Raw genomic sequence first — 26,074 nt, 5'->3', positions numbered from 1 at the left:
TCTTTCTGTTGAGATGACCTCTTTCTGAGAAGAAAAGAAAAAAAAAAAGACAGGTAAAATACAACATGTCCCTACCTGTTTCTAAGGAGGTTGTTGTCATAGTAACTGCTGGAGCCCAGCTTATGCCCACAAATGGGCTTTCGCCTCATACACGTAGAGTCGATGGCCATTCCAAAGAAGGCTGGAGCAGGTAACCAGGCTGCAAACAGAGCACCCTGGATGTGTGAAAATCATTGCTCTGTGTCTCCATTCTTCATTTGCTCTCACGCATCTATTTATCTCTTATTTATCTTTTTCCTCCCCGCGCAACATTTAGATTTTCCTTCAACGGTTTCTCATATGAACGCGTTCACGGCTGAGGCTCGTGTAAGAATGTTGTCACTGGATGGTGCTGTAACACTTTGCTGAATAAAATGAAAGATCCACATTTTTATTTGACCTGATGTCCGACCCAATACCTATGAGCCAAGTTAGAAAACCGAAATGAAAAGCCGAGCGAGTTGGTGTGCAAACCCGAAACGCCAGTCACCCGCACGATATCTGCTTTAATTGGTTTACAGTTTGCTTTCGGTCTTTTTCTCTGCCTGTTACCGTCTGCCGGTTTGGCACGTCCGTCTCGTACCGTCTAAAAACCCAGGCTCGCAAACGAAGAGAAGCAAGTGGAGAAAGAAACTTGTGTGAATTTATTCTGTCTGATATTGATCGCTTCAGCAATTCAAATGTGGGTAAGACGTAATTAGTTTTGGAGACGGGAGCAGGAGATGTTCCCACCTGAGCACCATCGTGTGGACGGGGTTCCGGGACGGGCTGGCAATGCGCCCGGCAAGATGAGGAGGGCGGTAGGCAGGAGGTGGCGGGTACAGCTGTTGGCACAGCGACCGGAGCGCGCGCTTCCCGGGACACCCCCATCAGGAACGCAGCTGCAGCTGGTGTAAATCTACCGACATGGGAGGGAGAAAGAGGGCCAGCAGGGCTCCTGCTAATGAGCTCATTCTTGCACCCATGTCATTACTCCCTTATTAGAGGTTTCAATCCAGTAAAAAGTGTCAGACTGTTTGAAATGACTTCTCATGATGGGGTAAACTTCCAGATGCAGTGCTCTTCTTCATGGGGGTACTTTCTCATTTACTTTGATCTCTTATTTGCTAATTATTTGTCCATATTGGCTCATAAAACAGCATAAAATGATTTTCCACACTCAGCTTTCTAAATAAAACCTGAGACGTACTATGAGGCGTTTCTGTTATTCTCTATGAATACATACAAGCTGTTGGAAAAAAACTTTTCTAATTCCACAGGTTGAACTGAAGCAGTGAAGAGTATCAGAATTTCAGGCTTGAGGATAGACAGGTGCTTCTAGATGCATGTCATGGAGGAGGAAGATGTAGGGCAAGGAAGTGAGACCAGGCACCCAGAAGAGATCAGAAGGTCCAGCCACCAGGCCCCTACCCCATGGGGGTCAGCGGGGGTCACATCCATAGATTTAGCTGCAAAATTGCAGTAAACCTTTTGGGTGGGAGGGAATGTACACTCATGAGGAAAGCACATTTAGGTGAAGAATTTCTTGAGGGCTGAGGGGTGTGGTGGCGCAGTGGGTTGGACCGTGTCCTGCTCTCTGGTGGCTCTGAGGTTCGAGTTCTACTTGGGGTGCCTTGCGACAGACTGGCGTCCCATCCTGGGTGCGTCCCCTCCCCCTTCAGCCTTACACCTTATGTTGCCAGGTTAGGCTCTGGCTCCCTGTGACCCTGAATGGGACAAGTGGTTCAGTGTGTGTGTGTGCGCGTGTGCGTCGGCAATGCTCCTACAGCAATACAGTGAGCAACACCGCGTATCAGTAATAGTGACCAGCCAAACTTGATTCAAAAGCACCGCATACAGGGAGACCGTGAGCCACTACCTTCACGTACCCAGAGAGGCAAGGACTGGAAATCGGTTTGTAAATCGATTACTTTGCCGATACAAAGCCACTTTCGCCACTATGCTGCAACTAACAAAAGCTTAATAATTCAGACGTTCCTTGATTTATTTACAGGTTAGGTTCCGTAAAAGTCTACATCTGGAATAAATAAAAAAAAAAAAAAAATGGTTTTAAGATTAAATAAGTTTAATATTTTACGGAACGTTAAAGATCACTCAAAAAATGTTTTCAATAAATGCTCTTCAGCGACCGGTTCATATCTTGTTTTGATCACCAGCTCTATTGGAGATGAGAAACAAGCTGTGAACAGTGTGACTGAAGTGTATTAGGGTGGACTCATCTGCTTCTGTGCCGTTCAGTGGCGTTTTACTGACATCCTTTGGCCGAGTGCATGAAGCATATCGCCTTCGCTCAACGGACAGACCTTAGAAAGCAGATAATTGAAGAAAAAGCAGATAAATTGCAGAATGTTTGTGATAGATGAAAATTGTCACTATTATTTAGGTTTTTTTTTTTTGCCAAGTGGATTACTGATAGAAAGCGATGCATTTCCCGGCCCCACAAAGGAGATGCCGAAAGGCTCGATGGGCACAGAACCAATGTCAAACCGCAGCTGTGCACCTGCCATTAGGAGGCTTGTGCTGCTGATGTCTGTGGCTCCAGGTTCCCTGTTGACCTGAACTCCTCATCTTGGAGTTTGGTTGGAGCACTTTGGTTGCAGTAGGCACATATGCTGCTTGCCTTCCAAACATGGAAAATGCAGGGGTCATGTGCTCATCACAAACTCGACAGTGGCATTATAACCTTAACCATTCCTATCGACGTCTCAGCAAGTCAAATTCGATTTGTAGCGACCACTTGGGAAATACTTAAGGTTCACTGCAGCCTTATTTTGCACATATCCAGTTTAAACACGCTTAGAAATCTGGCAACAGCATCCACTCTTGCATACTGGAACCCACGCTCACCAAATTGCACAGGAACTTTCTCTGCTGTTCCACCCTAACCCTTCCTATAAACAGCCATATTTTATCCTTTGTATTACAAAATGTTGATTACCAAGTGGACATGGCTGCCTCCCCTGCTTCATAAATGGGCAACTCTACAAAAATCTACAGGTCTGCATCACTATTTCACTTTCTATGGCTTCTTGCTGGTCAAGCGGACTCAATCACCTTCTTTCCGCTGCTGTGAAAAGTGCAACATTCGCTCCACCTCATGCAAGGAGATGGATCATGGGTCCTGAGGAGTAACTGCTGAGCCTGAAGCGCTTCTCAGGGATGGGGAGAAAGCTGCTGCAAAAGGTACTGCAGAGATGCTGGAGGAGACCGTGGCACAGGACAAACAGCTTGATTTTGTCCGTGTTTAAAAGGCAGGATTTTTATGCTTCTGCTTATTAAAAAATATGGTGTAGGAGTGCATTATTTCCCTATGTGCATGAATGATTATTAAGAGGTTGGGACTGATCCCTTTCTCTGAAATTAAGCACAATGTTAGACAAGCAACTTTACAATTATTCATTTATAAAGTACAACAGCTGGAGTGGGATTTGAACTGCAGAGTGACAGTCCTTAGACACCTTCAACGCCCCTCCCCTCCGCCCCAAACACTGAACCTCCATGTCTTTTACATATCAATCCCCGAAACACCAGAAATTTACACTCGAGCAAAATGCCTGGCTTCGTAAAGGATTTTTTTTTTCTTTTAAAAAAAGAAAAAAAAAAGAAAAACCTCTTTCACATTTATTGATCACACAATCACAGAATTTATGTATAACACAGACCCCCACCCCCCATTACTTCCATCCCGGAAGCAAAGAGCATTAAGCCCATGGACAACGTAGCCCAGTACCAGCCTCACGTACTTGTTTCACCAGTTGAACCACCGCACCGAACCAGCAAAGGCAGTTTTCAGGGGAACAGCGGCATCAGTGACCGCGGTAACGATAACAGTAAACTTGTGTACAGAGTGGTCCCGTTTCAGAGGAATTGTCATCTCCTGTCATCTAAACACAAGACATCTTTTTGTCCTTCACATACACAAATGTACACAAACACTGACTCAATTTAAGAATACGAAAGAAAAAAAACAATAAAACATATCCCTTCAATATAAAACGAATTAAAAACAGTAAAAAGGTCTACAGTAAATTACATTAACAGAATTAAGAGCACAATTGATAACTAGCTATCCATAACAATGGCCATAACCATTTTATAAAAACACAGCTTTATAATCCATGAAAAGGAAGGGTCAAATGGGAAAATTATTTTTTCTTTTCAAACAACAATGGCACATTTGACAAAGCCTTCAAGTTATTGCTCCGCTCGACACTGCGTTTTCTGAGGAGTACATACGCCAGGTAACGTAAGAGGGCTGCGCAACGACATACAGAGAATGTCGTACAACATATGACATCTACAGCGGGATTAATCTACAGGAGGAGGTCGGGGTGAAAGGTCACCGCCCTAACGCCATCGCCCCGGCCAGCGATCCCCACCAAGTGCCACAACACGCCGGATGCGTTCAAGGCAGCTGAACACGAGCCGCGCGGGTATCCGCCTCTTTGCTTGTGATCGTATGAGCAGCTGCACAGAGGCCAGATCCTTGTGAGCTCGCAGACAAGCAGCAGATGTGCTCCCCTGCGCCAGCCACGGGGCCACGAGCACGTGACAAGCAACACGGCCGGCAGGAGCAGGGAGCAGGTAAAGAACGACTGGCACGTGAAGGGCCACGAATCACGCTACTGACCGATGGCCGATACCTACCGTGCCGACAGAGCGAGCGGTTCGGACGCACGACGTCTTGCGGGGAGGGGCAGTGTGCAGCAAAACCCGATCTCGAGATTGTAAAATTCAAGGCAGACCCCCAAAGAGTCCACTCTTAAGATGACACTCGACATCCTGCGCCAAAATGACACGGATCAGTTCCACACACAGGTCTCCATTAGTACACGTGCCACAAACATAGAACTGAAAACAGAACGCGCGCGTCTCCATTTACTGGAACGGCTGCTTTGTCACTGCGTCCTATTTTCCAGCATGGAGTGCGACGAAACAACAAGAAGTGGTAAAAACAGATTAAAATGATCACCGCATTTTAAAATTAGATGAAGCAACACAGTTCCGCTTTCCCTGTACGGCAAAAATTGATCAGTAGTGGACAGTCCCTCAACAGCAGACTTTACGGTTAGCGTTTCGATATGCTGGAACACAAGGCTACTGCCCCTAGCAACACCTGTCACAAACTCCCAGCACCCCGTTGTCACAACTCCCTGGAGCCACCGGCGCCCCAGACACGGACATGGCCTTTCTGTCAGCGCTCGCAATTGCATCTCCAAAGATACGCTGCCCTTGTGAACATTTTTAGCAAAGGCCTGCAAATATGTGTGGCTCCCTAAGTACTGCGCAAGAGAAATGCCCTGGAAGGGCCACGTCGCGACTGAACCGAATCCCGGCGCTTCCGAAAGGCCTGCTGTCAACCCTGACGCTGGCTTTAAAACACCCTCTTAAAACAAGTATTCGTTAGTAAAACTACAAAATGAGTCTAAAGGAGCCAGTGACACAGAACCATGAAAATGGGGGTGCTACACAGCATGAGCAGTGATGGGAACGGAGGCTGGCACAGACACTGGGGCTGCGGCAAGGGTAGGGGAAGGGGCTAAGGGTGACGCGGGGGGCAGGGGAGGGCCTGGCGCGGGGCCTGGCGAGGGGCCCGACGCGGGACCCGGTGCGGGGGCCTCTGCTGCGATTGCTGAGGCAGGGGCGATGGCGGCGTCAGCCCGGGGAGGTGGAGCAGGAGGATCCCGCTTGTTGAAATTGAGGCCCAGGATGTGTCGCTGTAGGTGTCGGACCCAGTCCTCTTGCACCGACAGGGGTCCGCGAAACTCCACTTCACAGAACCTTGAAAGCAGGAATCAAGAAGAGGAGCCAATCAGGAAATAAACAAAGCAACAATTCAACCTTGTTGAAAAGGGGACCTGACGTGCCCTATATGCAAACGCGTCAGTGTTCAACGTGATCTCTTTGTCTCACAGACACGTACGCACATGCTTTACTCACTCACCGGCACCTAAGGGAATAGACATCGCCCACCACCTTAACAAGAGGGGTGGATGGAGGCTTTGGCACGAGAGCAGGGACGGTGCCGGTCCGGGGAGCCTGCGAGCTGCCCGATTCCTGCTCTCTGCCTTCCGAGGAGACCAGATGCTTCGGGGGACGGCGCTCAAAGCCTACAACAGCGGACAAGGAGAGAGGACAATGGAGACCGAGCAGGAAGGCGATCGAGAAGAAAAGCAGAACCCCGAAAACCCCAAACACGCCATCTGACAGAACCTAAACATTTTGTCTCTAGAAGCACACCTCAAATCTGATTTTAACAGAAAACTAAAAAAATTGTATATTTATGAAGAACTCCTGCAAATGTGTGCCAGTACCCATAGCGATGATCGCGTGTGTGTGGGGGGGAAGAGAGAGCGAGAGAGAGAATGTGTGGGTGTGTGTTGGGCTGCTCACCTCGGGGAGAACGGACATTGAGCTGACTGTGAGCTGCCTGCGACTGCAGCAGGGTGTCGCCACGGCGGGCGGCCACTCGATTACCGTGGCCGTGCTGCAAGGAGGGCCTGCCGTGGAACCTCCCATCTGCTGAGCGAGAAGACCCCGCCACGCCCCCTGCAACCTCTCTCCCCACACGATGACCTGAAGCCCCAGAAGACAGGGGCTTCTGCGACCGAGCCAGTGAACCGCCCGGATGGGACAGGGAAACGAGGAAGGAGCTGGACTTCTGCTGCAGAAAGAAAAAGCCACGGATGAGCGAATAAACACAATTAACCCAGAGGGAACATAACGAAGAAGAAAAACAACTGAAAAGGAGAAAAAGCTCAATGGCAAACCATGAAAAAACTAAGCTGAAAAAAGAACTGCCTATCCATCGCTCACTTTCTTAGGCCGGGGCGGTCCACCCTGTGCCCAGCGACGCTGCATCTCCGCCACCCTCCGCGGCTCCTTGCGTATCCAGGCATGCAGGGTCTCGATGGGCGAACCGTTGACCCGCCACTCTGTCACGCCGAACTGGCGCAAGTGTGCACGTGCGTGGCTGGCGAGTGCCTTGCGGTTCTCAAAGCAGAAGCCGCAGAGCTCACAGCTGGCATCTGGGAGGTGGATGGGACGAGGAGGAGGGGGGCCACAGTTTGAGAGACGGTGTCAAAATCCGGAAGCGACTCTACATAAAATCTCAAGTCAATCTCTGGGAAGAAGTTCTAGCTCAAAACATATGCCCACAAGGAAAGGATATATAAGGCAAACCTATTTATAAAAGCCCTCCTCCACAGAATAAAACTGATTCTCGAGGGTTTGCACGTTCGCTATTTATACACGTCATGAAAAACAGGGATCTGTCGCTAAAATTAATTTTTGGTATATCCCAAGTGTTAGCGAGGGTTAACACTTCTAAGAGCATAAGCACCCCTGTTGGCATAGAGCACCTTACCTACATGCCCTGAGCTCGGTTTCTCCACAGCCGACTTGCTCGCGGTGAGCGAATCCTTCGAAGGGGATGAGAAGGTCTTCAGCTGCGACGACATCTTCTCCTCCGGGCGACTCTCCCTAGGGGACGACTTTTTTCCCAGAAGGGAGGCGCCCATTGCGTCTGCACCCTTCCCAGAGGACTGGGGCAAGGAGAAGCTGTACTTGTGGACTTTGGGGCTCGACTGGACGAGGCCAGGCGGGGACTTGCCGGGGAGCTGCGATGACTGCTGGTCGAGCTCCTCCCAGGAGGAAGGGGGCTCCTCCTTCACCCGCCCCTCGTTGGGCAGACCCTTCTTTCGCACCACATCTACCAGCGTGTCGATGGGCGACCCGTTGACCGTCCACTCGGTGACGCCCATCTGCCGCAAGTGCGAGCGCGCGTGACTCGACAGGCCCTTGCGATTCTCGAAGGACTCTCCGCAAAACTCGCACTGCACTTCCTGCAAAGGATCCGGCTCTTGGGCTTTAACGGCAGAAACTGAGAAAGAGCGGAAGAGGGCAGTCGCTGACAAATTCTACTGCAAAGGTCTCGATTTCCAGCTAGAATGCAGTGCCACTTAGACTAAAGAAACTCCCACTGGCAGGAGGATGGAGATGTTTGGAGAAGGAGCACAACTCACAAAACCTGTCATAACTCGGCTACCTTCGCCCAATACAACACTCACCCAGTTGGAGGGGCTTCGCGGCCTCTTCTTCGTCTGGCCAGCTGTGCTGTAGAGGGGCACGTTCAAGAGCCCGCCCGGACAGCTCGAGAGAGGGATTCTCCATTTTTGGCCTGCATGCCTTGCGAGCGGTGGGTTGCCGGCCACGGGGAGAATCAAGGGTAGAAGTCAGGCGCTTGAGGGCTCCAGGAGAAGAGGGAGAGGCTGGCGGGGACAGGACAGGGGGCCCGGGGGACAGACGCGGGGAGGTGACGGTGCGGGGAGGCACTGCGCAGGAAAGCCCGCGACGGGCAACCACCTCCATAAGCGTATTGTAGGGCGAGCCGTTGACCGTCCACTCTGTCACGCCCATCTGCCGCAGGTGCGAGCGGGCGTGGCTCGACAGACCTTTCCGGTTTTCGAAGAACTCCCCGCAGAATTCGCACTCCACCTCCTTCACCAGGTCGCCTGCAGTGAAACGAACAAAAGCCCCGTGAGCCTGGGCCAACGGGTACTGTAGTGGTTAGTGCCATCACCTCGCACTAAAAGGACCTGGGTTTGAAGCCTACCTCCTGCGAAGTACCCTTGAGCAAATGATGGCTTTTACCATCATGTGCTCCGGTAAAAACATCCAGCTGCGCAAATGGGTAAATCATGTCAAAATATTCCCTTCCCTGAAGTCAATATCTGGACTCCTCTGTTCAACTTACTCAACTAAGGGTAAGTACCTTGCTTAAGGGTAATACAGCTAGAGGTGAGATTCGAACCTGCGACTTTTGGATCCAAAGGCATCAGCTCTAACCACTACGCTACCAGCTGCCAGATATTTCTCTGGTTAAACTGCTGAGGTGTCCCACTTTGAATAAGAACAGCTGGTAAGCAAACAATTTTATCAACTGTTGCTCAGCAGCTACTGTTAGAGAGGCTCACATTTTGTAATGCCAACTGACCACACCTCGTCCCACACTTCCCGATGAGGGCTTACTCTCACCCCCAGAGCGGGGTCCCAGTTCCTTGCCGCTCAGACCGAAACCCTGCTGCGCTGCCGAGGCCTTGGGCTTCTTGCCGAGAGAGGGGCTCAGCATAGAGGAGGTGCCCTTGGATCCCCCTGGGGAGGAGACGCGAGATAAAGAGCGCTTGGTAGTCTTGGATGAAGATGAGGAAGGGGCCAAGCAGAGCTCCGCTGCCTCCTTGGGGTCAAGGGAAGCGAGCCGGCGACGGAAGTCCTCGCTGCGGATGAGCTGGTGCAGCCCATCAATCGGAGAGCCTTTGGAGTCGGCGTCCAGGACCCCGAGGTGCCGCAGGTGGGCCCGGGCGTGGCTGGCGAGGCCCTTCCGCGTCTCGAACCACGCTCCACACAGCTCGCACACAATGTCCTTGGTGGGATCCGCGTCCAGGGCTGCGGGGCAACAATCAAAGGCAGCTGTGGGAGCCACTAACTACACAACGCGCCCCTGCAACCAAACTACTACGCGATCTTCATCGTGACGACAGCAGACCCGTTGCTATTAACACCGTTTCTCCGCTCCGAGGCGAATGTTCTCAAACCGCAGCTTCGGCAGTACAGCTCATGAGGGGTAAGAGCACGAGGCAAATAAATAAGATCGGCTAAAGCCAACATCAAGCTGTAAGACGCGCTCACATTCACAAATAGTGAGAAATGAGCCTTATTGTTCGGCGCAGGGGAGCGAAGCGGATGCTTTCTTACCCAGGTTGAGGGGGGCGTCGGTGTCCTGGGGCGCCCACAGGGGCTTCGCGCCTCCGCGGTGGGAAGACGGCACGGTCCTCGCAGCCGTCCCTTTAGGCTCCGAGGAGCGAAGCGGGGACGAGGCGGGAAGCAGGGAGGAGACGGGGGCTGACCTCAGCACGGGAGAAGCGGAGCGGGAACGGACGAGGGGGGAAGGCGAGACGGAGCGGCCGGGGAGAGAGGCGCCCTTGCCGTCGTCGGCCGCCGCCTTGCAGCGAGCTTTGGGGCCGACGCCTTTCCGGGACTTGGCGCTTTGGTGATGGTGCTTCTTGGCCGGAGGGGGGCCGGACGGGCTTCGAAGGAGGCTCTCGTCCAGGGCCCCTTCCTTGGCGAGCTGGTAGAGCAGATCGATGGGGGCCCCGCTGCTGTCCGACAAGGTGACGCCCAGCTGGCGCAGGTGGTAGCGGGCGTGGCTCGAGAGGCCCCGTCGCGTCTCGAAAACGGCCCCGCACACTTCGCACTCCAAGCAGTCCTTAACTGCGGGAAGAGACGTCGGGCCCAGCTCGTCACGTCCGCGCCGCCGTCGGCCACAAGCCGGAGTTACACCTCACCCGCGTCCCGCCCCGCCGACTCACCTTTACCGTCATCCTTGTCCGCTTCTGCAGGGAAGTCCAGGCATTTGGTCTCTGGCTCTAGGGAAAAATCATCCTTCCTATCGGAGCTCGGGGACGTGTCTCCCAGATATGGCATCCAGTCGTCTTCGCTGCCTGACAAGTGGGAAACGGAAGCAATCCAGAGGATAAAAACGGGACAAAGGAGCAGGGACTCGGGTTCCTACACATTTTTATTTATTTATTTATTTTTTTTACACGTGTAAATCGCGTTCAAATCAAACAGCCCTGGAGGGAATCCCGGGCTACAGTGAAACCTACCCGCGGAAAGGCTAACGGGGGAGGACACGATGCCGATGGACATTTCGTACATTTGATTTGTCCACCGGCGGGGGACACAGCGCCTCGAGTCGATGTCACGGAACTGCGTTTTAAATGAGTAGCGTCAGAGAGCAGCGAAAATGCGCTTTTCAATTGGCATCCACGGGTGACGGGCTCCTTTGCTGCTGCACGACACGGGGTATAAGCCGTTCTCGCAGTCACTGTCCAGCGCTATCGTGTCTCCCACTCGCCGTCGTCGATCTTCGCGGTAACAACAAACTACACCCCGATTCTCTCTCTTCAAATGGCCCCGTCCCTCCGGCTGTGGCTCGATTAGCGCGGCCGATCGACCCCCTCCCCTCATATATGCCCATTACGATCATCCCAGCGAGCAGCTCACCCGGCGCACCGCTTACCGTTCAGAAGTTGCAGCGTGTCGAATTCCCGTCCGCTGGACCCGGACGGCTGCTCAGCTATTGTTTGCGTCTGCGGGTAGGTGGAAGCGGCCATTTTGCCCCGTACACATGAACCGCCAAGGCCAGGCGTGACCAATCGAGCCAGACACGACTAATGGAGCGACGACATCACTACGCCGTATTCGTCTTCATGTCGTCGACGCGATCGAATAAGGCCGCTTACAAGCGACTTGGCCGTTTACACAGGGTATTTACTGGTGCTGCGTCAATTCGGGATAAAAACAACGTGCCCAGGGGTAATATAGCGAGACTAGGATTCTCAGCAGAACGTATCGGTGTGTGAGAGGACAGCCCTAACCAGTCCCAGTAGGCTATTTGAAGAGTTTTTTTCTTTTTCTTTAGTGCTGGATCATACTGGATGTAGGGAAGCTGTCACTGCTGCTCCTGGTGTACTCATAGTGAGACAAGCACCATATTCCACCATTAGTTCTCGCCGAGACTCGGCGTGACACACACACACACACGATGATACACATTCCACTGGGATATTACGGAACTTGTCCACCTAGTACAAAGAACCGGCGTCTGTGATGCTTAAAGGTGTGCTTATTATAGTAGTGGCTGATCTACTATGTGTATGTATGTGCGTGTCGATGAGTGCCCGTTGAAGGAAGGAAAGTGACATCTCTTTTTGTTCTTGGGACGGTTTACGTATGGTAAACTGCTTGCTAATGAAAACCGACGGTTTTATTTGGGATTTTGAATGTACGTTATTCTCTTTTCGTATAATTGGAATATATTGAAAAACACTGTCGATGTCGATGATATAGCTTATATTTTTCATGTGGGGTTCCCAAACACTTGATAGTAACTGCCGACAGTATTGCGGTGTTTAGATATGTTTAACGTCACGTAATCTAACAAGAAACATGATATGATTATATGTAAGCAGCAGTTCGTAAAGTGCGTATTTTATATATAAAGGCCTAAAAAGCTGAACGTTGATTGACACGAACTTCTTTACAACATACGGTGACGTGTTCGGTATACACCCAATACACAAAACATATCAATATATGAATATACAATTTCGTGTCTTCACTGAGAAATAACCACAACGCATACGTTATGTATTGGCGATATCGACAATGAGCGGATCCATATCCAGTTCTAGGTGCTCTCTAATTGACAGCAGACTACAGCCAATCATAATCAGGAACGTTTCCCATTGGTTTTGAGATCTCGAGTATTCACCCATTCGATATAACGTCCATTCGCCTCTCAGCCAATGGAGAGGCTTTTATGTGGTTTTTCCGGGTTCTATACCCGCCTCCCTTGAGTCTGATTTATTTCTGTGAAAATGGATAGCAACGAGCTCGGAGGTCAGTCGGATATTACATGACGAGTAAAATGTATCTTCTTCCTTTTATAAATGCAGTTTAGCAGGTATATTTGCAACGTACTTTAGTTCATTATAGTGGAGACGGTAATAAGACGATATTAATCATCGCGACTGTAATTTTACCCGTGTTTAACAATGAGCTAGGTTAGCTAGTGGCCGGGATACGCAGTTTCTTTTAGCTAGTATGCTCGCTACATGTCTGTAACCGTAATGGCCCCTTGTAACTATGTTTAAGCTGTTTGACGGATAAAATGGTGAAACACCAGCAGTTGGTGAACAAATATTCCAGACATTTGGACAATTAACTGATAATATTGTTTTTTTTATGACGTCTGTGAGACGGTGCTTTGTGCCACGGAAAAAACGGTAGTTCGTTTGTCTCGCGATATTTCGAGCGTCGCCAGAAGACGTTGTGCGGGGTGTGATTGGGTTTGCGGACGCGAAGCCCGCGTTTTCCTGCATAGTACCTTGCTGGCTCGCGCTCCCCTACAGGAAGTGAGGAAGCGGCATCGGCTGCAGCCTGGGTACAGACGAACAGTGCTCGCTGCTTTTAGCGTGGTTTCGGCATGCACTTCGAGTTTCTCATACATAATAATATGTTGCGAAGGGTGCTAGGCCATGATCATCCACGCGTGATCCGAGCGTGTCGCCTGTGTGTGTCGTGTCTCGTGCGGTGTGCTCAGACTAGCGCGCTCGCTCTCGCTGCAAGTTGGAGCAAAATGGCCGACCGCACTGCACCATAACCGTCATAGCAGCAGGGGCTAGTTTCTTCACATCGCCTCCTACACATCGCAGCGCTGTGACCGACAGCTGAATATTCAATTGTCTTAAAACAAAAAGTTGTTGTGTTGTTTCTTTGGCGTCGCGAGTGTTTTATTTCGCGGTCTAATGATGGCCCCCATACCGTGATACGGAACGTTCACGTCGTTTCGACGATGCTGCCTGCTGAGACTGAGAGGAGTCGGGCTTCCACGGTTCACCCCCACTTCTCTCGGGTTGTCTCCAAAACTGTACACCGACACCCTTCTCCGAGCGTCGTCGTCGACTTTCCGACCAATAATTCTGTTTTGAAATGTTCCATTGATTTCAGAATTAAAACGCAACATGTACTCCCAATTATTAACTCGTTCTTCTCTCTCTCCCCCCAGATTCATATGCGAACAGTGGTGGTTGGCAAGGCAAGTGCAGTTTTAATCTCTGTACCGTTGGAAGTTTTCTATCATGGGGGAGAAAATAGTCGTCGAGTACTTCTCGATTCTTTCGGAAACACTGCATGAAAGTTGTTACAAAGTGACCAGTTTTTCATATCCACATGTCATGACTCGACATTTATCACAGCTGATAAATACCCCACCCCAGTTGTCAAATACTTGGTTGTAGTTAACCAGTATGTAGTTATTTATATATAATATAGTAGTTAACCAGTATATATAGTATTTATATATAATATATACAGTAGTTAACCAGTATATAGTATAACTATTTACAGTATTTGTACTGGTTACTATAACCAGTATAATATAGTACTGTCTCTGTCCATTTTAAATTCAAGAATTAGCAATTTAAAGTAGTTGGTGTACTGCTTAAACTGTCACAGTCTGTTGGCATGCTTTTAATACTAAGTTGTGCATAGTTTTTTTTTTAAATGTAGAGCTGAGAGTGAATCATCTATCTTGTTAGGTTACGAAGGCTACAACTACTACAACGCCCAGGGCGGCAGTGGCAACGGAGGGTCTTCGACAGACCCGTATGTGTACGGAAGTTCATGGGAAGCACCCAAGTTGGGCCCAAGCCCCAGCACAGCCATGAGCGGAGAAGAAGGTAGGCCGGGTGGGAGTGGAACGCAGACGGACAATCCGGACTCCATCATCGCCAAGATCAACCAACGCTTGGATCTGATGTCCAAGGAATCAGGAGACAAGGACAATCAAGAAAGGTGAGAAACCTGTATATGCAGAAAAGAAGAATTATTTGGTATTTGGTTGACCTTATCGTAGCTATTCATTTTTAGATTAGTGCTGTAGAAAGCCCGACCAATCTGAATGCTGAAACAATCCTGACATTAAATCGTCTCTCAGCTTAAGCATTGTTCTCTGTTTAGCCGTGCATTTAATTCCTTATGTTTATACATGTGTCTTCGTTGGAGGTTATTGAATGTTGAAAGTGTTTTAAGTTTGGTTGCTGTTTGGTTCCTGATTCTTTGTGCAGTTTATTCTCATGCTCCCTTTTTTATGTTGCTTGCCACATTATAGATTAGATTTCAGTCATTCCAACCCTGGCAAATTGCTCAAAACCTGCATTAGCATCGGCGATGAAGTTTTGATATTCCAGTTAGCTTTGAGGTTTGAAGAAAGTGTCTGTAGACTTTTCTTCAGTTTTGGAGATGTGTGTTGGGAGAGTTGGAGCACTCCATTAATTCCAAGTTCTGCAGCTATGATCAGCCAACTTAAGTTTCTCTTCTGTTTCCTTTTGTGCACCCCTACCTTCCTACACCCTCTTTCTGGTCCCTTAACTCTTTTAGGTTTGAGTCCTTCCAGTCTTATGTGTTCCCAACTGACAAAGAGCAGCAGTTCAGCTCCCCCTTCCAGTATGGAGAGGAGGGCAGTGGCGCTAACGAGGGGGCAGGGGGTTCAGGTGCATCATCTGGTGTGATGCCATCTTCTGAAGGAAGTTCCCCTCACGGCCGTGGCCGTGCTGGTGGTGGAGTAGGGGGGAGGGAACCTGGGGCCTCAGGGGGCAACCGTGGCAGGGGTGGGGGAATCAGAGATTTCAGAGGGGGGTCAAGGGGTGGACACCACCAGCAAAACCGGCCCCAGAACCGGCGTGGAGGGTTTAACCACAGAGAGGGTTTGCCTCCACCCCACCATCAGCACCCCCACCAACATTCCCACTTCTCCCAGCCCCCAGGCCCGTACGGGCGTTTCACAATGCCTCCAAATCCCCACATGCATTCGCCCTCCTCGTCCGAGCGACTTTCGGCACGGTGGAACGAACTCAACTACATGGGGCCCCGCGGGTGTGGACCAGGTGGAGCCCGTGGGGGCAGGGGTCGGCTCCCATCGCTTTTTCCACCTTCGCAGCCCCCATACCAAGATTATCCTGATTCTCATGGGCCTCCCTTTCCACCTCACTATCCTCCTTCCCATGGCATGATGGGAGGCTTCTATCCACCTCCTGGTCCTTTTGGAGCACCCAGAGGAGGCGGAGCCTGGCAGTGGAACGGGAAGAATTGGCCACGCGGGGATAGAGATGGCAGGGTGAGTGGGTGGAGAAATTATTTTGCTGTTGGAATGGCTGATGCAATCTGGCTTTTGCTTCAATTTTTTTCCCCTTTCCCCTCTTTTTACACCTACAGAGGCCACATGGGGGACCTGTTCCCAGAAGCTTGGAAGGGAGGAAGAGGCGCTACTCTCAGACCTTGGATGACACCGACGCTCACCGTCCTGGGGCGGACTCTGAAGGCGATGGCAATGACTCGGACCAGAATCCATACTCCCAAAGTATGACTTCTGTATGCTATATCCAATGTCTTCAGAAAGTATTCGGACCCCTCCACATTATCCATGCTTACACTTATTTCAAAATTAATTGATTTTTTTTTTTTTTCCAAAGTATTTTCTTTGACATACAAGATCCTATAATGAGAAGGGGAAGACACATTTTTAAAATTTTTGGAAATTTATTAAAAACTGAAATCCCTAATTTACATAAGTATTCATACCATTTAATTTGACACCTCAGATTGAGCTCAGATGCATCTTGTTGCTTTTGAACATCTTTTCTCTAAAACCTGATGGTAGTCTGTTGCAGATTCACCTGATTAGCCATGGTTTAGAAAGGCACGAAGGTGTCCTAAGGTCCCAGAGTTCACTGTGCATGGCAGAGTAAAAACCAAGTAATGAAGTTCAAAGACCTCTTAGACTTCCAAGATAGAATATTTTTTCAGTGCATAAATCTAGAAAAGGGTATCAAACTTGAAATGCATTGAAGGTTCCCAGGTGCACAGTGGCCTCCATCATTGTCAAATAGAAGTTTGTAAGCACTAAGACTCTTCCTACAGCTGAATAGGGTATTGGGACATCAAGAACTTTGGTCATCAGTGAAATGACAAAGTACTACAAGGCCACTCTAGCAGAGCTTCAGTTTCCGTGTACAGATGGTAGACCTGCCAGAAGGACAACTGTTTAATACGATCAGTCAGGAGGCTATCTATTCTGGCTAGGTAAAAGTATGGAGTTGACCAAATTACACTTACAGGACTCTGAAAGCATGAAACATTATCTGGTCTGATAAGACAAAAATTGGCTTTGATGCGAAATGCCGTGTCTGGCAAAAACCTGGTACCTGGTGAATGCCATCCATGCCTTCAGTAAGGTGGTGGCATCATCAGGATTGAGGGAAAGATGAACAGAAAGGTCCTTGCAAAAAACCTGATCCAGAGTGCACACAACCTTGGACTTGGGTGAAGACTCCCGCTTCAGCATGAAAACATACACACGCTGTCTGAAACCGCTTGCCCCATATGGGGTCGCGGGGAGCCGGAGCCTAACCCGGCAACACAGGGTGAAAGGCTGGAGGGGGGACACCCAGGACGAGACGCCAGTCCGTCACAAGGCACCCCAAGTGGGACTCGAACCCCAGACCCGCAAGAGAGCAGGATCTAGCCAAGCCCGCTGGCGCCACCAGAGTGCAGGACTCATTCTAATCCACTGAGTGTGAAAACAGTCCAAAACAATTGGCCATATAGCAAACCAAAGCCTGGATTTAAACTCCAAAGAGAGTGTGGGGGAAGAGTTCAAGATTGCAGTTCACTGACGCATCATCCCATGTAATCTGACAAAGCTTGAGAGGATATGCAAGGAAGAATCCAGGTGTGCAAAGCTGGTAGAAGCATCCCCAAGTAGTCTTGCAGCTGTAATTGATGCTAAAGGTTGTCCTATGGTAAAAACAAAATACTTCTGTAAAAAAGATTTTTTTTTTTTTTTTTTTTTTTTTAAAAATATATATGAAAGTTCTGTATTTGACATCTGGAACAATTCCTAAAAAAAATTTTAATTTCTTTATTGTGAATTAATATGATGCCAGTGTAGAAGTGCAGAGGACCGAATACCTTTTTAAGGCACTTTATAGGTCTCTTTCATACAGTTGCACTCTTGCACGCACACATCATTATCGCCAAGACCTGTACTTTTTAGCTGCATGCACTAATCAGCTACTGATTTGCAGAGAATACTGTAAATGAGCATTCTATAATCCTTTCCTTTGAATGGCACTTGTTCCTGCTTGTCTTAGAGAACACTCGGCTCCATGAACATAAAACTGTGCTCATTCAGTTTTTTTTTTTTCCCCCCTCCCCTAGATGATGAGGACGAAACTCAAGTAAGTGTTTTTTTAACAGCTCAGAACTGACTGAAGTTTTACGTATCTTATTCTTAAATGTATACCTATCTCTCCTGAGCAGTTAGTATATTTTTTTTGTATGGGAGTTGTAAAAATCACCTTGATCCCCTTCCATTGCTTTGAGTTGAAATTGGTTATCTTTCTTAATTGAGTAGATGTGTGGTCTGATGGTTGGCTGCTGAATGAACCAGTTTGATATTTAATTTTACAAAATGTTACAGCCAACAGAGGAGGGTGTTGGGGAGGAGATGGAGAAGAGTAAGACAGGTGACTTGTTTTTGTTTCTGTTGAATACTTTTAGAAATGTCTTAGTAATTCTTCAGAACATTAAACAGAATTTTAGTGCATGTTCATCTTCCATAAGTCTTTAGGTTTTGTGTTAATAGGAAGCAAAGAACATGATGATGATGAGACGAAGAGGAAGAAGGAGCGTAAAAAAGAGAGACAATTGAAGGACCACAGGTATAGAAAAAGTGAAAGATTAGTTCCTGCATTTTTGTCTGTGTTTTTGTTCGAATGTGATCTTGGTATTTAAATTTTCTCTGTTAAAATTGTGAAATTCACTGAGGCATCATTATGAACCCTATTTCCTGATTTCTCCCTCCCTTACTTTTTCCCTGAGGATAGACTGCGCTTTGTTTGCTCAGTGTGCAAATTTAGAACTGTGGAGGAGAAGGAAATCAAGAGCCACCTGGAAGGACGTTTCCACAAAGAAATCTTCAGCTTTGTGGCTACCAAGATTCCAGAGATCCAAGTGAAGTTTCTGCAGGTGGGGGCTGCTGTCTTGAATTGAGTGATTTTAGTGGTTAATGTGGTGCATCCCATTTGTGAGTTTGCTACTATTGAAGAAGTGTGGTATTAATTTGCTGAAGTCCCTCTAAGGCTTTCTGCTGTATTTGAAGTGGATGTAAACTGGCTCTGTGTGTTACGAGCATTTGGGTAATACATTTTCAGACTTTTTTAAATTAATTTATTAAATTTAATTCTGATTACAGCAAAATTTTCCATTTGTTATAGAGCAAAGTTTACTTGTTCATGCGCTTAGCTATTATTGAGAGTAAAGTGCGTGAAAACAGGAGCGTGGGACTGCCTTAACATTTCTGCAGTGTTTGTGTCGTATGGGTGATTAGTAACAGGATGGTGCATGTTACACATACAGTAAAATCTGTCAACAGTCATTGAATAGGAGTTTGTAGATGTAGTTTCAGATTGGTTTTTGTTTTAATGCTGTTAATCAAAATGAAATAAGTAATAAGACAATATTTTCGTATTGTTCTGTATGAAGATTTTGGAGCACCTAAACAGCAAAGCAGATGAAGGGACATCTGCATTACATTTTTGCTGATTGTGACAGTGATAAAATTGCTTTAAGAACAAAAACCAATATGCAGACTTCAAATTGTGTTCATACAGTGAGGAGTCAAGTGTTATCTCTTTACTCTCCAGGATCTAGCAGTGCAGCGCTACAAGAAGATTATGAAAAGGAGGCAGGAGATGGTAGACAAGGATGAGGCTTTTGAAAAGTCTGACCCTTTTGTTGGTAAGACCAGGACAGCTAAAGTAACGCTGTTACCGTTTTGTACTTTTTATCTGTGTACAGGCTTCCATTGTGTAGCAACCCCTCCTTTTATTTAAAAAAGAAAATTGGAGTAAGTATAATTTGTACTCTTAATAGCTCTTCATGCCCATTTTAAACGAGGAAACAACTTATGACATCAATTTTCTGTTGAAAATATGAGCTGTAGTGATGTCAGGCACCACGGAATGGAAGGAGCCCCCACCCACACACTTGGTGCGATTTGTCCTGTGCACCACAGTTGTCTTGCAGCAATGTGTCTGCTTGCAAGCATCTCAGATCCAGTTGTATAAATTGGTTTAATAATTGTACAAAATTTAAATGGTAACGTGCCTTAGTAACTATGTGTAAGAAGCATCTGCTCAGCACCTGAATGTGTTTAGCAGTTTCAAGTTCAGCATCTCAGTGTAGCTATTGTTTACTCTGTTATATTTCCTACAGGAGCTGGCCGGGATGAGTTCTGCAAGCGCATTGAGGCAGCTCATTGCATGGCCTGCGACATGATCATCCCTGCACAGCACAGCTTGCTGCAGAGACATGTCAGCTCTGAGGAGCACCAGAGAAACCGAGAGGTGGTGCTTTTAGAGTGGCTTGCATTCTGTGTGTGTGTCTGTGCACAGTATTTGTTTCTGTTTAGATGACACTGATGCCGTGTGGTGGATTACCTCTGCGTCAATGATGACATTCAATTGCTTAATGGATTTGGAGCTCATTCATCTTCTTAGATTGATAAAACTTGAGTTTACAGTTCAACAGCACCACTATTATGACTTCAATTACTAATTTTCAGGTCATGTGTCTCTAACAGGCTATCACAGAGCAATTTAAGATGACCAGTGTCCCAATAGCTAAGAGCATTCTCAAGGGCAGCAACATTAGGAAGATGCTGGATAAGTACATAAAGGTAAAGTGTTCTCAGTGAGTGACTAAAATCATTCAAGGTTGTGAATAGTTCTCAAGTCATTTGTATTTTCACAAGAAATCAGAGGGTTTGGCATCTGCTTTGCTTTTCTTGAATAGCTGCCAGTGCTATGTAACTAGAAATTGTTCTCTTCCCCCTTAAGTAAATAGATTTATTTTATACCCTGTATTGAATGTTTAACAAAGACATACTCTACATTATTGGCCATTTGGATGTTATTGCTCAGCTGTACTTTCTGCTTTAATGACACTAAATGTCTGTGCCTAATCAGAGATTTAATAAAAGTAGAGAGTCTTAAGACTGGTTACCTTTCAGTCATTCCATTTTTGTGAAAAAGTCTGTTGCTATTAGTTTAATCCTGTTATGTCTTACCACCAGGGAGAGGACCCCTTCACAGTGGATGAGGGTGAACCAAAAACAGATCAGGATGCCACTGCAACCACCACAGGAGCAAGCGAGGGTTTGGAGGAGAAAGGAGAGGAGGTGGGGGGAGTTGAGCCTGGAATTGGACTTGAGCAGGGCACTGTGACCCTTCAGGAGGGGACTGAAGGTGATGGCAACATGGAGGAAGTACAGGGGGAGGTGGAGGAGGAGGAAGAGGAAAAGGGGGCTTTAGGGGATTCAGAGAAGTTGTTAGAAGAGGACCTGAATGAGGAAGATGAGAACCCAATGGCATAACTAAGGAGAAAATATTCTCTTTGCTCTAATAGCTTTTGAAGAATCAAAACTTTTTTTTTCTTAACTGAAACCTACATTGTTAGTCTTTTTTCATACAGTTGTTTCTGATTATTTGAAAAAAATTGCCCTTTACCATTTCTGAGCTGTTTAACATCTGTCAGACACTTCAGTCAAGGGTGTTGATTCTTTGTCTGGTGTATTGATTTTTGTGTTCATGGTAATACTCATTTAATGATTCTTTATCCTGCTGCCAGTAGTTTAAAGTACTATTTTTCTTTGGTATGGGATGCAGTACATCTTTGGAAACATGTTGTTACTCGTATTTTTCACTTCTCCATTTTCTGCAGTGTTTCCAACCATTGTGAGAAATTAACAGCAAAAGTTAAATATTTCTAAAATCACACCTGGAAAATGGCATAGTTCTGACTTTTCTCCTTGTGTGGTGTTCAACTTGTGTAAAAATGCCTGAGTCAAACTTCTGAATAGTATGCAATTGGGATGAAGAAGTTTTGTACTTGGAGAAATACTTGTTCTTTCCACTTCAGTTTATACCAAAACTGTTGCAGTAAGAAGTATTAATGTTTTGTAAATATGAAATACTGTGACTTAGTTCAGTTTTAATGTCTAGACAAAATATTTCCACTTAACCGTAAGACTTTTAGCCTCCTGCTCTGTACGCAACTCCTAAGTTATTGATGTGGAGGAAATATGCTTCATTTTTCAATGTATTTGTTTACAGAGGAACCAAACAAAGGCCCTGCATGAATGGTTAAACCATGTCAAAACTAGAGAAAATGGTTCTTTGTGAAACAAAGCAATTCAGTGTACAAAGGTTGCGACTGAAACAAGCTACATTCGAACACCTGTGAGCAGTGAATTCACAACAGAAGTACTAATGACAAGAAGATACTGATTTTGGCAAGTATTTTGGGAGATTGATATAGCTGGTGTTAGGGCACGTCATTCAGGGGAATTATCTCTTTCCTGTTAGAGTTCACACGGGGCAAAGTCACACTGAGATTGTGTGACTTTAAATTTTATGCGAAGTCATGATCAGAGTTGGTTTTTTTTTTTTTTTTTTTTTTTTTTTAAAAAGCTTATTTCCATACATATATTCAAATTCTTCTGTGTTTGCACTCATTCCTGTTACAGGCTTTTCATATATATATGTGTATATGTATAATATGTAACACTTTTGGAAAGAAGTGGTGAACATAGGTAAAGTTGAATCCATTGTCTGACCTTCAAAATAATTGCCAGTTACTGGTCTTTAATGTCACTGTGCAGTTTAAACAGCTTGTCATACCATCCTAAACCACTTCTTGTTTTTGTACATCTGGCATACACTGGACCACAAATCCAAAATGCATCCCTGCTTAGTTTTATTTCTTGAGCCTTTTTCTCTGCCTAACATGTTCAACTATTAAACTATAAAATAATGTGATACAAAAGGGGCTGAATTAGAACGTCTGCATTGCAAATTTTCCTTAGACCGTTTTTCTAAGGAAGTTAGGGATGCGGATGTAGGTAATGTTAAACATGTAATGTAAGAACAGTAAAATGTTAAGAATCAGGTTCAATAAACAACTTGTTTTGCATTTTTTTGATGATATTCAGCAGTCAGTAATGAGCTGTACTTTTCACTCACAGGATTAAATGTTTACTAGGTTTCAGATGGGTGAAATAACTGACCACTGCTAAACATTCTTCACCCAAAGGCAGCCACAGTCACTGCAAGGAACTTTTTCATGCCATGTGGAAAAATGGGGTTAAAAAGGGTGACATTCAAATTCTGTATTACTTCCAGCCTTTTTCTAAGAAAGCTGCAATGAATGTTGGACTGGTATTTTCAGGTGTTTTTGTGAGAACCTTACCTTTGCAAGCAGGTGCACTGGGCTCTTATTCTTTAAGCGTTAATTGGCAAACTCCTCAAAAGTAGTGAATATGTACTTCTGTAAATGCATGTTTGAAGTTGTGAGCATAAATGGTTCATAAGAGCACAAATGATATAGAGCATAAATCATTTTTTATTGTGTGATGATGAGGGCCAGTAGAAGAGGTCACTTGCAGTGCAAAGTGCAAGATGGAGAGCTGATTACTCTTCCTTCATGTGAATTTATCTTTTAAAATTGTAATTAATATTTTAATGTTACACATGTTCCACGCACAAAAGCAGCCAATAGCAAACAAGACTCATTCTCCAGAACAATTTGGTTAAGGACATTTTATTCTATGTTCCTTTTCTCCTTAACTTCTGTACTACTATTCTTGTTTTCAACGTTCCTGCCAAAGAAAAAAGAATTTGTGACATCGTGACCAAGGCACAACCGCAGACAGCTTGCTGTATGATTTGACAGAGAGATAATGAATTGGTTTTCAGGTCTTTTAATTGTTCACCTCTATGGAGGGGGGACTGTCAGTCTGTTGTCTAGGTGTTTATTAAAAATGGAGTGTTGCATAGATGGCACAAATGCTGTCATTGGCACTTACACAGAAGTGTGGCCAGGTCCCTATTTCCTCGTAAAGGGCGTTGCCAGGGCACTCGGTGGCTACCATTTGCCTATGGCCGTGTACAATGTAGGTAGGTACCAGCCGGCCCCCGCTCACGGCACAGGCAGGCAGCTCGTCCTTCACGAGGTTTAGCGTATGCTGCGACGGCAAGCGGACAGTGAAGTCACCAATAATAGCAACCCCGTAGCCCTTGGAGTTGTACCCTCCAGTATGGGCGCCCTGCCAGTACCAGCCTCGACCCTCATAGATGTAGCCATCGGAGCCTGCAACAAAGCTGAGGTGCGGCGCCAGGGGATGCGTTCAGCTTGCAGGAAATAGTAGTACTCAGAAACACAACTTTTAGCATTTGCTCAGTGTAGATTTGCATGGCTAATACACCGATTGACTCCCGTAAGCCCAACGTTCAGTAGAGTTCAGAATCACTGTAGTTATCAGCTCAACCTCTTAAATGGAGGGGTTTGGCTATGTAATTTTTTCCTCAATATATGTCCTTTGAAATTAAAAAATAAAATGTAAATGTAGTGCCCAGCCTTAATTAGGCTTAATAGGCTTCCAGCATGTGATGTGAGGAGGCTGTGCTCATTTGGGGCACCTGTATCCGATGTCATCCCAGCCGTTGCTCTCCTGGTGGTAGCGCTGCATTGATCTCATGGCGGCAGCGCACTGTTCGAAGGACACGCACGGCTCGCCGGGCTCGTACGTGTGGTGGATGTACATATAGGAGAGCGGCAGTGTCAGCTGGGTGGGTGTGCCACGGTAAGGCGCAGCCCCCCACTCACAGCGACTAATTATGGTTGGACAGGCTGAAAGAAAGGAAAACAGGAAAGAGGTGGAAGAGTGAATCCGCTACAATTCTTAAAGTTCGCTAACCAGTTCTTGATGAATCTAAGTGTGTCTATCAAAACAAGGGATTTTTACACACCCAGCAAACATAAGTACCATGTAAACGTGAGTTTGGTTGTGTATACGGCCAAGTTGAGTGTGCGGATGTGTGGGAATCGCTCACCTGTGTGTGTTTGCATGAATATCTCTACACCCTGTTTCACTACAGGGGCAGGATCCTCCACTGGTACGTCTCCCCTCAGTGTCCAGTACACACGCAGGGAGTCCAACACCTGCTCCTGCAGCACTGAAGGACTCACCAGGGCTTTAAAGTTGTCTCGGCGCAGAACACTGATGAGAGGGGCTGCAGTATTTAGCCCTTCAGGCCCCGCATGGTAACGGTAATACCCTGTCAGCAGACTGCTCAGCTTGAGAGGGTGCTCGGTAGTGCCCGAGAGCTCGTTCCCGAGGATGGTGCCATCCATACCGCCATTTATCAGAGCGTCGGTCATGAAAGAAGGTGTCCTGGACAGAGTGAAAACCTTCGGCGAGACCAGGTTGTTCCAACAGCCTTTGGTGCCAAGCCCTCGGGTAAGCGCTGGGCCACGGAGACCCAGGAAAGCCCGGCCCAGCATCTGGGTGAGGGTAAGAGCATGCAGGCCAGAAGACCGCGCACCAGACTTTCCCAACAGCCCTGCCTCGAGGCCGAGCAGCAGGGGCGCCAGGGCGACAGTAGTGCCGTCATGGGCAAGGACAACCCCTTCCTCCTCGCCTCTGTCTGTCACCCTGTGCTGAATCACGTCGCCCAAAAACTGGGAAACCTCAGAATCGAGCAGCAGGGCCGCTCCGCTGCGCCTGTCGCTGATCCGGCCCAAGTAGTGCTGCGTAAACATGTCGTCGAGCCCCGAGATCTCACGCAGCCCCTTCACGACGTCCAGGGGCTTCAGGTTCGGATTGCGGGCCTCGATGTGCTCCACGGCTCCGATGAAATAGCTCATGTGTCTGGGGAAAGCAGCTGTAAGACGAAAAACACTTGCAAGTGAGACAGAGGCTCTGAGTTTTCCCCGCTAAGGGAAATACCAGAGTAAAAATCTGGGAACTCATCCCTTGTGGATACAGATGCTTCAATCCGTTTGTCCAAAACCGTACAAGTACGTAAACAAACGAAGAGCACGCAATTCCATGTCGCAGAATTAAAAAGTTGGTTTCTTGTAAAACGTTGTCTTGCGCTGTAATGCTGAAGGCGAAAAGGATTCCGTTACCGTTGTATCGAGCGCCGGCCAAAACCACAGCTAGAGTCAAGAACCGCCTTGCTGATGCCATGGTCCAGGCAATGAGGTTCCTCTCGCACTCGTGTTCACGAAAGAGCTGCTTCACGTGTCCCCGCTGGACTAAATGTGCTTGCTCTTAACTCACGTAAACATCACGCACGCAATTTGCGGTCTGTTTGTTTTGGGTTGCGTGCGTGAGAAACGCACACCTGTGAAGTGCTCAGATCGCTCGTGCTCTTCCGTGCTTTAACCTGAAGGTTCCTGCACGTGGCTTCCGTGCAGGCCTTGCGTCAATACAACAGTTCTGCCAGGTGCTCGGGTACGTTTACCACTGGAAAAGGGACAGAAGCTCCACCGACAAGAAGAGCGCGGG

General features: G+C 47.3%; 3 protein-coding genes across 5 annotated transcripts; 1 reads left to right on the top strand and 2 right to left on the bottom strand.

Moving 5' to 3' along the window:
* Positions 1 to 3,652: 3,652 nt before the first annotated feature.
* Positions 3,653 to 11,254, bottom strand: LOC108937195 (protein Wiz-like). 3 transcript variants are annotated; one of them, XM_029253970.1, is made up of 10 exons: positions 11,120 to 11,254; positions 10,407 to 10,538; positions 9,793 to 10,308; positions 9,070 to 9,483; positions 8,109 to 8,552; positions 7,406 to 7,921; positions 6,856 to 7,067; positions 6,433 to 6,703; positions 5,984 to 6,149; positions 3,653 to 5,820 (listed from the first exon to the last, which is right to left on the bottom strand). In XM_029253970.1, the coding sequence occupies exons 1-10, from the start codon at positions 11,211 to 11,213 to the stop codon at positions 5,505 to 5,507; spliced, it is 3,081 nt and encodes a 1,026-aa protein (XP_029109803.1). In that variant the 5' UTR covers positions 11,214 to 11,254; the 3' UTR covers positions 3,653 to 5,504. The 3 variants fall into 3 exon arrangements, with proteins under 3 accessions (XP_029109803.1, XP_029109804.1, XP_029109805.1); XM_029253971.1 differs by having other exon boundaries at positions 6,433 to 6,700; XM_029253972.1 differs by having other exon boundaries at positions 9,076 to 9,483.
* A 1,185-nt stretch (positions 11,255 to 12,439) lies between these two features.
* On the top strand, positions 12,440 to 22,180 carry LOC108937423 (A-kinase anchor protein 8-like). The gene is made up of 13 exons (XM_018757376.2): positions 12,440 to 12,501; positions 13,670 to 13,699; positions 14,202 to 14,457; positions 15,043 to 15,778; positions 15,877 to 16,021; positions 17,881 to 17,900; positions 18,143 to 18,188; positions 18,308 to 18,383; positions 18,549 to 18,690; positions 19,368 to 19,461; positions 19,939 to 20,069; positions 20,306 to 20,401; positions 20,798 to 22,180. The coding sequence occupies exons 1-13, from the start codon at positions 12,480 to 12,482 to the stop codon at positions 21,095 to 21,097; spliced, it is 2,094 nt and encodes a 697-aa protein (XP_018612892.1). The 5' UTR covers positions 12,440 to 12,479; the 3' UTR covers positions 21,098 to 22,180.
* Positions 22,181 to 23,371: 1,191 nt separating this feature from the next.
* On the bottom strand, positions 23,372 to 25,753 carry pglyrp6 (peptidoglycan recognition protein 6). The gene is made up of 5 exons (XM_018756992.2): positions 25,693 to 25,753; positions 24,615 to 25,445; positions 24,201 to 24,411; positions 23,588 to 23,882; positions 23,372 to 23,380 (listed from the first exon to the last, which is right to left on the bottom strand). Exons 1-5 carry the CDS (start codon positions 25,751 to 25,753, stop codon positions 23,372 to 23,374), a joined length of 1,407 nt encoding a protein of 468 aa, XP_018612508.2.
* Positions 25,754 to 26,074: the final 321 nt, after the last annotated feature.

This window comes from Scleropages formosus, chromosome 8, assembly GCF_900964775.1.
Source record: "Scleropages formosus chromosome 8, fSclFor1.1, whole genome shotgun sequence".
Taxonomy (NCBI): Eukaryota; Metazoa; Chordata; class Actinopteri; order Osteoglossiformes; family Osteoglossidae; genus Scleropages; species Scleropages formosus.
The sequence above is the reverse complement of the archived record's forward strand: the minus strand, read 5'-3'. Positions and strand labels throughout refer to the sequence as shown.

What these genes read in the sequence shown, in the direction of transcription:
- LOC108937195 (XM_029253970.1), bottom strand. Translation starts at nt 11,213, where the DNA reads ATGGCCGCTTCCACCTACCCGCAGACGCAAACAATAGCTGAGCAGCCG. An exon ending in ACCCCGCTCTGGGGGTGAGA is followed by an intron (nt 8,553 to 9,069) that starts GTAAGCCCTCAT and finishes GTTTCACTGCAG; the next exon opens with GCGACCTGGTGAAGGAGGTG. An exon ending in CGCGAAGCCCCTCCAACTGG is followed by an intron (nt 7,922 to 8,108) that starts GTGAGTGTTGTA and finishes GCTCTTTCTCAG; the next exon opens with TTTCTGCCGTTAAAGCCCAA.
- LOC108937423 (XM_018757376.2), top strand. Translation starts at nt 12,480, where the DNA reads ATGGATAGCAACGAGCTCGGAG. An exon ending in AGACAATTGAAGGACCACAG is followed by an intron (nt 18,384 to 18,548) that starts GTATAGAAAAAG and finishes CCCTGAGGATAG; the next exon opens with ACTGCGCTTTGTTTGCTCAG. An exon ending in TGCTGGATAAGTACATAAAG is followed by an intron (nt 20,402 to 20,797) that starts GTAAAGTGTTCT and finishes TCTTACCACCAG; the next exon opens with GGAGAGGACCCCTTCACAGT.
- pglyrp6 (XM_018756992.2), bottom strand. Translation starts at nt 25,753, where the DNA reads ATGGCATCAGCAAGGCGGTTCTTGACTCTAGCTGTGGTTTTGGCCGGC. An exon ending in GGCCGGCGCTCGATACAACG is followed by an intron (nt 25,446 to 25,692) that starts GTAACGGAATCC and finishes TTCGTCTTACAG; the next exon opens with CTGCTTTCCCCAGACACATG. An exon ending in TGGGATGACATCGGATACAG is followed by an intron (nt 23,883 to 24,200) that starts GTGCCCCAAATG and finishes GCCGCACCTCAG; the next exon opens with CTTTGTTGCAGGCTCCGATG.